General features: G+C 39.9%; 1 protein-coding gene across 4 annotated transcripts in view; it reads left to right on the forward strand.

Moving 5' to 3' along the window:
- Window positions 1-13,544, forward strand: part of ccdc93 (CCC complex scaffolding subunit CCDC93) — a 72,017-nt gene that overhangs the window by 37,531 nt on the left and 20,942 nt on the right. For 2 of the 4 annotated variants that reach the window (XM_073047577.1, XM_073047578.1), the window contains 6 exons: window positions 512-547; window positions 1,051-1,137; window positions 5,079-5,195; window positions 7,401-7,463; window positions 7,885-7,958; window positions 10,798-10,879. In XM_073047577.1, coding sequence (XP_072903678.1) covers window positions 512-547; window positions 1,051-1,137; window positions 5,079-5,195; window positions 7,401-7,463; window positions 7,885-7,958; window positions 10,798-10,879 — 459 coding nt within the window. The remainder of the gene's footprint in view (window positions 1-511; window positions 548-1,050; window positions 1,138-5,078; window positions 5,196-7,400; window positions 7,464-7,884; window positions 7,959-10,797; window positions 10,880-13,544) is intronic. The other 2 variants (XM_073047579.1, XM_073047580.1) reach the window with 1 other exon arrangement.

Consider the following 13,544-nt stretch of genomic DNA (forward strand, 5'->3'; position numbering starts at 1 on the left):
AGGACAGACAGTGGTGGAGGATCTTCATTGCTGCCCTTAATGCCAGCGGAGTAATGGGCATTAAGTTTATATAAAAAAAACATTTATGCTATGTACATCAACAATTCCGAGTGGGAGCAAGTCCTATGTTTTTGCTTCAGATTCAAGCATCTTCTGCCTCTTGTTCCTCTTTATTGCTTGCAGTTTCCTTGTTCCCTTGCAACCCTATCTGCTGGTTTCCTCCTGCAGTCCAAAGACATACTGGGTCATTGTAAATTGTCCCTTGATTGGATTAGGGTTGCTGGGATGGTTGAATTTTTTACTTTGTTACAGTTCATCTGGCAGCAACCATTTTTCTTACACCTTTGAAATTCCAAGCAGTATTTGTCAATGTTCAGAGTGCTTTATAAGTACATGTTATTGCTCAGTTCTTTGTAATTGTATTTATATATTATAGCATTATATTATTGATTTCCATTCTGAAGTATTTGTCAGATATTCCTGGATTTAATTGTCTTTTATATCAAATTAGGTTTCTTCAGATTATTGCTGCCATAGCATTAACGTGGTAGGAATTGTGTTGCTGCATGCAGCTCTCAAGGATAAATTTGACCCATGTTGTTTATACTATACCTAACCTTTTCTCTCTTCCCAACACTTCAAAAGTAGTAGTTGACTAGCAGTTGACTGTGAAGCTATGCTATTAATAATGAGTGTTAAATGTGAGAATCTGCCAGCCCATAATATTTGACAGCATGGCTAAGCACCTGCTTTACCCCTCAAGATATTTTTCCTTTAGAATGATATGATTCTTTTAAAGTTAGAAATAGCTTGCACTTCTGTTCATCTTGACAATGCACTGTTAATCATAAAGTTTACTTGCATGATTAAATGCAGCCAAGTGAAATCATTTTGAGATTTTTAATCTTTTATGATCGCAAAGCATCAACTGATGGTGATGCCAAACACAAAGATAACTATGTAATTCTAAATTTTGAACTTATTGAAATATTTCCTAGCAACAAAATATTAAGCCTATGCTTTGCCTAACATTTCATATTTTTGATCTAGGGAAAGCTGACTGCAAGTTCAGTGGGTCATATAGTAGGTTTACAATCAGAGGAAATTAAGCAGATTGCATCAGAATATGCTGAGAAGGTAAGGTTCTTTATCACATCGGTTTATCTTTATTTCCAATACATTTCTCATAAAATGAGGTTGTGTTCTCGTTTAGATCACCTGGACAGAACTTCCTACTACAAATATCAGAATTGTTGAATAGCTTGGTCATTACTTTGATTGCTATATTCTGTGAGTTCTTTAATGTTGGATTCTCATTGATTTTCAGTGAGGGTTACAGAACTGTGGGGAAGGATGGTGTGGAGAGCATTTTGTCTTTAAATTCTGGTTTGCTTGACCCTTTAAACCTTCAGTACCCCATTTCAACTTTCCATGATCTCTAGATCCTTTTTGTCTCCAGGTTTCTCAATCTCTGTGGTCCTCAGGATGATGTATATTGTATGATTTGGCTTCACCCTCTTTCAGTGGCAATGTATCCACAAGTTCACTACTCTTAGATGGTTATTTTGGCTTAACTCAGTCTTGAATGTTGTATTCCTTACTCATATTCCTGGATTCTCGAGAACACTTTCTGCATCTCTTCTGTCCTATTAGAGTTATGTAAGTGTTCTATGGGAGATCTTCTTGCTCTTCTAATTTCTAGTGAATATAAGCAGAGTTGATCCAATCACTTGTGAATCTGTACCCAGTGCTTCCATTGTGTCTTCCTGTGTATCGCTGAGACCCGACAGAGACAGCTTCGAGCATCTGCCAGAAAAAGCGGGATCTCCTGGAGGCCACCTATTTCAATTTTGCTTCCCATTCTGTCATGTCAGTCCATGGCCTCCTCTACTGTCATGATTAGGCCACACTCAGGTTGGAGGAGCAACACCTTGTATTCCGCATGGGTAGCCTGCAATGTGATGGCATGAACATCGATTTCCCAAACTTCTGGTAATTGCCCCTGTTCTTCACCATTACCCATTTCCCTCTCACATTATCTCATCTGCCCATCACCTCCCTCTGCTGCACCTCCCCTTCCCTTTCTTCCATGGCCTTTGTCTTCTATCAAATTCCCCCATTTCCAGCCCTTTATCTCTGTAACCAATCGACTGGCCAGCTCTTCACTTCACCCCTCCAAATCTCCTGCTTTTGCTTGCTGCCTTGTACTACTTTCACCCCTCCCCCACCTTCTAATTCTGATCTCTTATCTCTTCTTAGCCTGTAGCCACATCACCCTGTTTCTACCCTCAGTGCCATGTGGCACAGGCAACAATCCAAAAAATTACTACCTGCTTCTCAGCTTTCTACCTAGCTCTCCAAAAATCTCTTTTCCGGACCTCTTTGTTTTTACTTTTTTTCCAAATCTTTTTATTATTATTATTATCCAAAATTAACAAGAGTACATTGAAGCAGGTAACATTTACAATGGCTCCGGGGTTGAACACCTAATGGGTTTTGTTTTCTCACTTTGCTTTGCTTTAGTAGGAGTTTTTTTGTCACCAAATTTTTCAATCTTTAAAACAATGTTTTTTTTCCCTTTGCTTTTACTTCCAATGTCATTGGTACCAATATGTACCAAGACATCTGGCTACTCTTCCTCCCTCCCCAAAATGTTGTGGACATGATCCAAGAAGTTCCTGACCCTGGCACCTGGGAGGCAGCATACCATTCGCCTTTCCTGTTCACATCCACAGAATCTCCTGACTATTGAGTCCCTATCACTACCGCTCCCCTCTTCTCCCTCTTTCCCTTCTGCATCATGGACCTATGCTCAGTGCCAGTAACCTGCTCTCTATTGCTTTCCCCTGGAAGGCCATCCCCCACGCAAATATCCAAAGCAGTATACTTATTGTTGAGGGGATTGGCCACAGGGGTGCTCTGCGCTAACTACCTATTCACATTTCTATTTCTTCTGACAGTCACCTGGCTACTCGTCCCCTGCAGCTTAGGGGTGACTACTTCCCTGTAACTCTTATCAGTGATCTCCTTACTCTCCCGTACAAGTTAAAGGTCATCCAGCTGCTGCTCCAGATCCTAACACAGTCTTCAATGAGTTGTAGCTGGATGAATTTCACGCAGATGTAGTTTCCTGGGAGACGTTGGGTTTCCCAGGGCTTTAACATCCGACATGAAGAACACACAACAGCTATTTACTGCATTTGGTACAGTAAGAGAAAAATAAAGAAACCTTAATGGAAGCTTACCAGGAGCCAACGCCTCTTTCGAACCAAAGCCTGACAATCCTACTCTCACCACTTGCCTACTCCCAATAATGGCTGCACCGCTTATCCCTTCTGTACTTTTAAACAAGTGTTGCTGACCTGCGAGAAGCATTGTCACTGTGGCCTGTTCCTGCCACTGATTGCGCCATCGGAATGATGAAGGGTCTTGCCCTGAATCATCGACTGTTTACTCTTTTTCATACATGCTGCCTGGCCTGCTGAGTTCCTCCAGCATTTTGTGTGTGTTGCTTTGATTTCCAGCACCTGCAGATTTTTTTCTTGTTTGTCCATCACCTGCCATATCAGTGTTGTTGTCCCTGGACATTGTAGTGAACAACTATGTTCAAACAGCACACACAAAATGCTGGAGGAACTCAGCAGGCCAGGCAGCATCTAGGAGAAGAGTACCGTCGATGTTTTGGGTTGAAACCCTTCAGCAGGACGGGAGTAAAAAGCTAGGGAGTAGATGGAAATGGTGAGAGGAAGGGAGAGAGAACAACCAGGTGATAGGTGAAACCCGGAGGGGGAGGGATGAAGTAAAGAGCTGGAAAGCTGATTGGTGAAAGAGACAGAAGGCCATAGATGAAAGAAAAGGGGGGGGGGGGGAGGAGCACCAGAGAGAGGCGATGGGTGGGTAAGAAGATAAGGTGAGGAAAGGAAAAGGGCATGGGAAGTGGTGAAGGAGGGGGTGTGGGAGCATTAACAGAAGTTGGAGAAATTGATGTTCGTGCCATCAGGTTGGAGGCTACCCAAATGGAATTTAAGGTGTTGTTTCTCTAACCTAAGTGTGGCCTCATCATGACACTGCAGGAACCATAGATGAACATATCGGAATGGGAATGAGAAGTGGAATTAAAATGGGTTACCACTGGATATCTTGCTTTTTCTGGCAGTCAGAGCCTAGGTGCTTGGCAAAGCGGTCTTTCAACCTAAATCGGGTCTCACTGATTACAGGAGGCCACACCAGGATCACTGAACACAGTATATGACCCCAACAGACTCACAGGTGAAATGTTGCCTCGCCTGGAAGGACTGTTTAGGGCGCTGAATAATAGTTCAGTAGTCCCAGCTCCTCGTTGGGTCCAAACTATATTCAAAGTTAATATTGAATTCTTCTAGTGAATTTAATTTCCATCTATTTTCCAGCCAATGTCATGTCGTAGAACTAAGCAAAGGTCCTCTACAAAGTCCCAAGAAGGGTTGCAGACCAAAACATTGACTCTGTGTTCATTTCCATGGATGCTGCCTTACCTGCTGAGTTCTTCCAGTATTTTGTTTGTGTTGCTTTGAATTCCCAACATTGGCAGATTTTGTTGTGTTTATCCTCTGCAAAGTGGAGGTTTTCTCCTTCTTAGGGCAAAGATGTATTTTGCCTGTTAACTTCACCGTCTGACTTGAGAGATGATGGCAACCCTTACTCATTTATGAGCACATATTCCACTCTATCAGAGGGGATACAGGAGACTATAGATACTGAAAATCTGCCAGTATCATCAGTGTTGCTGACTTTTTATCAACGTTTTGATTTCAAGTTTCACTGCAAAGTTTTGAGCACAAGAAGTAAAGGTTTTTTTTTTGCCTGCTCAGTTGACACCTCCCTGGTGTGTCCATTTAGTTATTCTGGTGGTTAGCAAGTCCAGATGAAGGGTCTTAACTCAGAATATTAACTGTTGATTTTCTTCCGTAGATGCTGCCTGATTTACTGAGTTCATCCAGCTTTTTGTATTGTGCTTTGGATAACAGCATCTGCAGTCTCTTGTTTTCCATTGCAGTTCAGTGATCTGTTTTTTTATGTGTATTTTTTTACAATTGCAGCAATCAGAGCTTTCAGCTGAAGATCGTCCCGAGCGGCTTGGAGCTACTCAACAGTATCGAAGACAAGTTGCATCTCTGAATAAACAAGTCTTGCAAAAATCAAAGCAGTTGGAAGAGGTAAATAACTGAAAGATTTCTACGGTTTGGAAAGGGTACTTTTTCCTCTCTTTATAACAAAACTGATTTTAATGAAAGCTAATGTGATAACTATTTTTGAATGACTATGTTAATTTTATTTCCAGTATGTTGAATTTCTAAATGTCGTAGATCTCTGCGGATGTGGTTGACATCAATTATGTGTTCTATGGAACAAACTGTGTTCTATTCTGCAAATGCTGTTTGACCAGAGTAGTTCAAGTAGAACAATAATGAGATGTGTTTAAACTGTAGTCAATTAGATTGAAGGTTTAGTTTTTATTTTCAAAAAACGCTGTCGAATATATCCTAACTCAAATGAATACCACTTTGGAAATCAAAACTCTTTGAATTGATTTTCATTAGCATGATAAAGTGAAATTTGTGAATTATACTTTAATATTCCTTTAAATATGTTAAAATCACCCAAACTGGCCATAGACAGAATCAGATGTGAACAGAATTAAGAATGAATTTGGCTATGTAACTATTTTGAGATTGTAAATTACGTTTCCACTACTGTAGAAAACAGAGCTTAGAATAGGAGAACAGTGATTTTTCAGAGCTACAGAAAGCATGACCTGAGTAATGTAAGACCAGGGAAGAGAATTGCATTTTATAGATAAATGGATACACTCGCTTTAGAAGTTGTTAATTACGTTGTTGACATATTTTCAAACTATAAAATATTCAAGGAACTCTTTTAATTGAATTACATTTTCAAAGAAGGTTGAACCTTGGGAAACCAGCACAACTTATGAATTGTTCAATTGGAAGGTGACAGAGGCATAATGGATTTGGTGTTGTTAGAGACAAGATGAGATGACAGAAGCATTTGATAAGGCATTTAAACATCAGTAAGGCATTTGATAAGGTTCCCCATGCAAGGCTCATTCAGAAAGTAAGGAGGCAATGGATCCAAGGAGACCTTGTTTTGTGCATCCAGAATTGACTTGCTCATAGAAGGCAAAGGGTGGTTGTAGATGGTTCGTATTCTGCACTGAGGTTGGTGACCAGAGGTGCTCTACAGCAATCTTTTCTGTGGACCCCTCCCCTTAGTAATATTTATAAAAGACCTGGATGAAGAAGTAGAAGGATGGTTTAGTAAGTTTACTGAAGACACAAAGGTTGGGGGTGTTGTGGATAGTCTGGAGAGTTACAGCGGGATATTGATAGGATGCAGAACTGGTCTGCGAAGTGGCAGATGTAATGCAACCCAGATAAGTGTGAAGTGGTTCATTTTGGTATGTCAAATTTGAAGGCAGAATATATTATTAATGGTAAGACTCTTGACAGTGTGGAAGATCCAGAGAGATCTTAGGGACTCTGTGCATAGGACACTCAAAGCTGCTGTGCAGGTTGATAGAGTTGTTAAGAAGGTGTATGGTGTGTGGCATTCATCAACAATGGGACTGTGTTTAAGAGCTGTGAAGTAATATTACAGTTATATAAGACCTTAGTCAAACCCCACTTGGAGTGCTGGTCACCTCACTACAGGAAGGATGTGGGGACTATAGAAAGAGTGCAGAGGAGATTTACAAGGACCTTGCCTGGAATGGAGAGCGTGCCTTATGAGAATAGGTTGAGTGAACTTGGCCTTTTCTCCTTGGAGCAATGGTGGATGAGAGGTGACCTGCTAGAGATGTATAGGATGATGAGAGGCATTGATAGTGTGGATAGCCAGAGACTTTTTCCCAGGGCTTAAATGGCTAACATGAGGGGGCATAGTTTTAAGGTACTTGGAAGTAGGTACAGAAGGGACGTCAGAGCTAAGTTTTCTACTCAGAGAGTCGTGGGTGCGTGGAATGCACTGCCAGTGACAGTGGTAGAGGTGGATACAATAGGGTCTTTCAAGAGACTCTAGATAGGTACGTGGAGCTAAGAAAATCAGAGGTCTATGCGGAAGGGTAATTCTAGGCAGTTTCTAGAGTAGGTTACATGGTTGGCACAACGTTGTGGGCCAAAGGGCCTGGAATGCGCTATTGACTTCTATATTAATTAAGCTAGCTTAGAAGTGGGCCCTTTTGCAGAGCTCAGTGATTTCATGGATAGGTCACATGCACAGTAAGTGTAAATTTCTACTGACATTACAATGGAACTATAAGACTTAAGTTTCATAAATAGCACAAGAAGTGACTGAATGGAGTTCAACTGTATTAATATGCAATCTGTCCATCTTTTTATTAGCTGCAAGTTAAATATCGTGAGATCCAAGCTACGTGTGAGGAGGAGAAGAAAAAACTGGTGGAGGTAAGATGGTAGTTTACATTTATGTAGACAAAGTATCTGGAACTTTGTCAAATTGCTCTCAATTTAAAAAAAGGTACAGAACAGTGCAATAGTCTTAGGTGCATATGTATAGCTAGGGTGCCAAAGACTTCTGCACAGTACTGCGGTAATTTTATGTGTTGCACTATACTGCTGCCATTTAAAAAAAACAACTTCATGTCATATGTGAGTGATGATAAATACGATTCTGATATGGATCTCTATTGTGGACTGAGATTAGAAAGGGGGGAGGGAGAGGGGAAATATTTAAGTAACTTTACACACTACTTCATGTGTGAAGTCTGATTTCCTGCATGTGTCTGTTTATATTTTTCATGTTTTCCATATCCAGTATTCAGGGTATTTTGCTTTTAATACAGTCTTGTGTTTCTTGTATTTGTAGCTTATGAATTATGGGGGAAAGCTGGATAAAGAGTTATTGAATCTTGAAGCTGTTGAATCAAAAGCTGATTCCAGGTATAATGTGTTTGCATTTAGAATTTAATTTAGTCTTCTGAATTTTACAATTAATCAATGAGCATGTTTGTAGAAATCCCATATTTGAGATCTTGTAGTTCATCTACTGGTACAATAGTTAGAATAAATGGAAAATGTTCTAGACTTTGGGTGATAATATGGGAATAACGGAATAAATTGTCAAATAAAATTCAGAGGTAGAAGAAATGTAGGTAATTACATGAGATTCCAAGTTTTGAATAGGTTAGCTGACTTTTTCCTTTGCAAACAAGTGGAATGGCAAAGAAAGCATTTAGTAAAGCTTTCCAGATCTAATAACTTCAGAAATGTAATTCATACAGGCATCAGAATGTGTCGGGCATGGAAATAGAATTGTAGGCGGCATCTGGAATCAAATTCAAATCTTAGAGCTGATCAGTTTGATAAGAGATCCTTAACTATTAAGAATTAAGTTTTGAGGAGCTACTCAAACCCTGGAGGACTGTGATACAGTATAGAGTGCTAATAGCACTGAGCATTAATCCCCTTTGTGTAATCTGTTTGCAGTAATTTAATCTTCAAAGAAAGAAGTTTGCCAGTTAGCATACTGCATTGCAATGTAAAGTAATACTAAAGTATTTGTGTGGAAAGATGCTATGAAGAATTGGGAGGTTAACCTGTATCTATGGTGGGAGAAGGTCTAAACATTTCAGGTTGATGACCTTTCATTAGATCTTGTATTAGTTGTTACTTAAATGTTGTTGTGCTTCTCATGAATATAAATCTTGCTCTTGAACATTATCGTTTTCAGACAGATACATCATTTTTAAAAATTGTAATGCTCCTTCCCTTTCTTTGTGCAGTAATTTATCAGTAAAAAAATTAATCCCTACTAGTGTCATGTTTGATCCTTAATTTTTATTCCTATCCTATATTTGACAGGTTAAGTTAAAAACACCTTGATGATAATGTTCTTCCTCACAGAGCAATCTCAATTCCATTTGAGAAATATTCTCTCTGTCTGAACTGTTCCGTCATATAACTTACAACTCTTTGCAACTCATATCTCAGTAATTTTTTTACACACTGGATGCCAGTTATTATGCATTTTTTTTGTAGTTTCTATTGTATTTCTGTACTTTCCTGTAAATGCCTGCAAGGAAATGAATCTCAAAGTAGTATATGATAACACTTACGTATTTTGATAATTTTACTTTCAACTTTGAACTTTATTTAAGTTTATTTTATTCTCCAATCTGTATTTTATTAGAAATTCACTTTCCAACTCTGCTTTGGCTTCTTTACGAATCCATCCTAAAATATCTTTTTAACGTTCCAGAACACAGTTGTATGGAGTCCAATACTGCACTGTATATCTGATTGTGTCCTGTTTAGTGTAATATGTTTACCTTCCATTGAAGATAATGATAAATACACTGCATATTCCAAAAATATCATTGCCAGTGATCTGGGTGGGATAAAGTATGCTAAAATAGCAAAAATTATAGATCAATTATTGGTCACCAAATTACAGGAAGGATGTTAATAAGGTTGAAAGAGTGCAGAGAAGGTTTACAAGGATGTTGCCGGGACTTGAGAAACTGAGTTACAGAGAAAGGTTGAATAGGTTAGGACTTTATTCCCTGGAGCATAGAAGAATGAGGGGAGACTTGATTGAGGCATATAAAATTATGATGGGTATAGATAGAGTGAATGCAAGCAGGCTTTTTCCACTGAGGCTAGGGGAGAATAAAAACAGAGGACATGGGTTAAGGGTGAAGGGGGAAAAGTTTAAAGGGAACATGGGGGGGGGGAACTTCTTCACACAGAGTGGTGGGAGTGTGGAATGATCTGCCAGATGAAGTGGTAAATGCGGGCTCACTTTTAACATTTAAAAAAAACTTGGACAGGTACATTGATGAGAGGAATATGGAGGGATATGGTCCAGGTGCAGGTCAGTGGGACTAGGCAGAAAAATAGTTTGGCACAGCCAAGAAGGGCCAAAAGGCCTGTTTCTGTACTGTAATGTTCTATGGTTCTAACAATTCTCATATAAAGAATATTTTATATTTCCAGTCTTATACAGCAATATCTGATTATATTTTCTTAAAATGATTTTTATTTAAGTACAGTGGATTTTGGTCAATTGGGCCATCAGTTAATTGGGGCAGTAGCTTAAAGAACAAAACTAATTGAGAAAATAGCCTGGGTTTCCTTTGTTGATTTGGGACATTATGCTATCTAACTGCAACAGATTGTTGCTGCATAGTTTCTAAGTAGCGTCAGTCACGTACACTTGTGTGATCTTTAGACACTACATAGTGCTTAGAGTGAGCAGTTCTTAAACAGAATCAGTTGCGTGCATTTGTGTTCAAAAAGTAGTGATTTTTGTCACTGATAGTTGATGAGAAATAAGCAGCAAGACAATTCAGAACTGCTTTTGCTCACTGCTGTTTCAAGCTTTCAGGCTTGGAGATGCCAGAAATGGCTGGGAGTGAAAATGAAATTATTTTGCTAGTTTAAAAAGTTAGGAACTATGAAGAATTTGAAGGAATTGACAATTGTTATGTATTTTATTTAAATACATATCCTGGTATCAGCTAAACTTTATACCTTTTTTTATATACCTACTAAATTATTTCCATGAAACTCTGTCTAATTGGGGCAGCCACTTAACTGGACCAAAATGTACTGGTGTCAATGTGTCCTTATTGTATGTACAATAGTAGTTTGTTGGGATTGTAAGATTCATAATTGTTATTTCAATTGAGAAGACTGTTATGACTTTTGCTGACCTGTGTATTTAATGTGAGTTTTTATTTCTGCATCAATTTTAATACCAACACCCTGTTTGGTATAGGATACTGGAAAAGCTGAGAGAGTTAGTTACAATGAATGAAAGTCTAAAAGATCAGGAACAACAATTTAGGAATCATTGCAGGGTAAGAATATTTTGTTTATTTTACACATGATCATGTTATGAAAAGACACAAAAATATCATGCCTGAATTACTGATTCTACTCAAATAGAACAGAGTTCATTGCTTTTTGCTCCTCGCCATGCCCCTCCCTCTTTTCTGCTAGTGCTTTATTCTCCAATCCTCTCATCTCCAGTTGCTGTTTAACCTTAAGTAGCTCAGTCTTGCGGTACTTCTTGTCTAAAGTTGACATTTTCAAGGTTTATATAATTTTAAATTGCTTGATATACGCATCCAGTTAATGAAGTGTTCTTAAAAAAGTTTTCTTTAAAAAATGTGTGAAAATTTGTAAAGTGTATAATAGAGTTAACTATTAGAAGTGGATGGTGTTTTTACAAGTAACAGGATGGGAGGAGGTATAGTCCAGGTAGCTGTGAGAGTCCGTAGGTTTGTAATCGATATTAGTAGATAAGCTGTCTCCAGAGACAGAGACAGATCGAGAAAGGGGAGGGTGTGTCAGAAATGGACCAGGTAAATAGAGGGCAAGGTGGAAGTTGGAAGTAAAGTGGCCTCCTGTATATTGGTCATGATGAGACCACAGTTAGGTTGGAGCAACACCACCTTGTATTCTGTCTGGGCAGCTGCCAACCTGATGGCATGAGGATCGACTTCTCGATCCTCTGGTAATGTCCCCCCACCCCCATCCCCTTATCTCTCTCACACCTTATCTCCTTGCCCACTCATCACCTCCCTCTGGTGCTCCTCCTTTTCTTTCTTCCATGGCCTTCTGTTCCCTCCTATCAGACTCCCCCTTCTCCAACCAACTTCCCAGCTCTTTATTTCATCCCTCCTCCTCCAGGTTTCTCCTATCATCTTCTGTTTTTCTCTCACCTCGCCTCACCTTTTAACTCTACTCCTCAGCTTACAAGTGTCAGATAATCCAATTCTTACTGTTCTCTAATGTGAGAATAGGAATAGAATGAAGTGGAGGATAAATGCGTGGCTGAGGGATTGGAGGGAGCAGGGATTTAGATGTCTGGATCATTGGGACCTCTTTTGGGGCGGGTGTGACCTGTATAAAAAGGAAGAGTTGAACTTGAATCCCAGGGGGACCAATATCCTGGCGGGGAGGTTTGCTAAGGCTACTGGGGAGAGTTTAAACTAGAATTGTTGGGGGGTGGGAACCGAACTGAAGAGACTGGGGAAGAGGAGGTTGGGTCACAAATAGAGAAAGCTTGTGGACAGTGCAAGAGGGAGGATAGGTAGGTGATAGAGAAGGGACGCACTCAGGCCAAAGGTTTGAGATGTGTCTATTTTAACATAAAGAGTGTTGTGAACAAAGCTGATGAGCTTAGAGCGTGCTTCAATACTTGGAGATATGATGTGGTGGCCATTACAGAGACTTGGATGGCTCAGGGACAGGAATGGTTACTTCAAGTGCTGGGTTTTAGATGTTTCAGAAAGGACAGGGAGGGAGGCAAAAGAGGTGGGGGTGTGGCACTGTTGATTAGAGATAGTGTCACGGCTGCAGAAAAGGTGGACGCCATGGAAGAATTGTCTATGGAGTCTCTGGGTGGAGGTTAGGAACAGGAAGGGGGTCAAAGACTTTACTGGCTGTTTTTTATAGGCCACCCAACAGTAACAGGGATATCGAGGAGCAGATAGGGAAACAGATCCTGGAAAGGTGTAATAATTACAGAGTTGTCGTGATGGGAGATTTTTATTTCCCAAATACCAATTGGCATCTCCCTTGAGCAAGGGGTTTAGATGAGGTGGAGTTTGTTAGGTGTGTTCAGGAAGGTTTCTTAACACAATATGTAGATAAGCCTACAAGAGGAGAGGCTGTACTTGATTTGGTATTGGGAAATGAACCTGGTCAGTGTCAGATCTCTCAGTGGGAGAGCATATTTGGAGATGGTGATCATAATTCTATCTCCTTTACAATAGCATTGGAGAGAGATAGGAACAGACAAGTTAGAAAAGAGTTTAATTGGAGTAAGGGGAATTATGAGGCTATCAGGCAGGAAATTGGAAGCTTAAATCGGAAACAGATGTTCTTAGGGAAAAGTACAGAAGAAATGTGGCAAATAATCAGGGGATATTTGTGTGAAGTCTGCACAGGTACGTTCCATGAGAAGGCCTTGACGGGCAGGATTAAGGAAAACCCCAAGGCATTCTACAAGTATGTGAAGAGCAAGAGGATAAGATGTGAAAGAATAGGAGCTATCAAGTGTGACAGTGGGAAAGTGTGTATGGAACTGGAGGAAATAGCAGAGGTACTGAATGAATACTTCAGTATTCACTATGGAAAAGGATCTTGGTGATTGTAGTGATGACTTGAAGCAGACTGAAAAGCTTGAGCATGTAGATATTAAGAAAGAGAATGTGCTGGAGCTTTTGGAAAGTATCAAGTTGGATAAGTCGCTTGGACCGGATAAGATGTACCCCAGTCTACTGTGGGAGGTGAGGGAGGAGATTGGTGAGCCTCTGGCAATGATCTTTGCATCATCAATGGGGACGGGAGAGGTTCTGGAGAATTGGAGGGCTGTGGATGTTGTTCCTTTATTCAAGAAAGGGAGTAGAGATAGCCCAGGAAATTATAGACCAGTGAGTCTTACCTCAGTGGTTGGTAAGTTGATAGAGAAGATCCTGAGAGGCAGGATTTATGAACATTTGGAGAGGTATAATA

The sequence above is a fragment of the Hemitrygon akajei genome, chromosome 5 (assembly GCF_048418815.1).
Source record: "Hemitrygon akajei chromosome 5, sHemAka1.3, whole genome shotgun sequence".
NCBI classification, from domain to species: Eukaryota; Metazoa; Chordata; class Chondrichthyes; order Myliobatiformes; family Dasyatidae; genus Hemitrygon; species Hemitrygon akajei.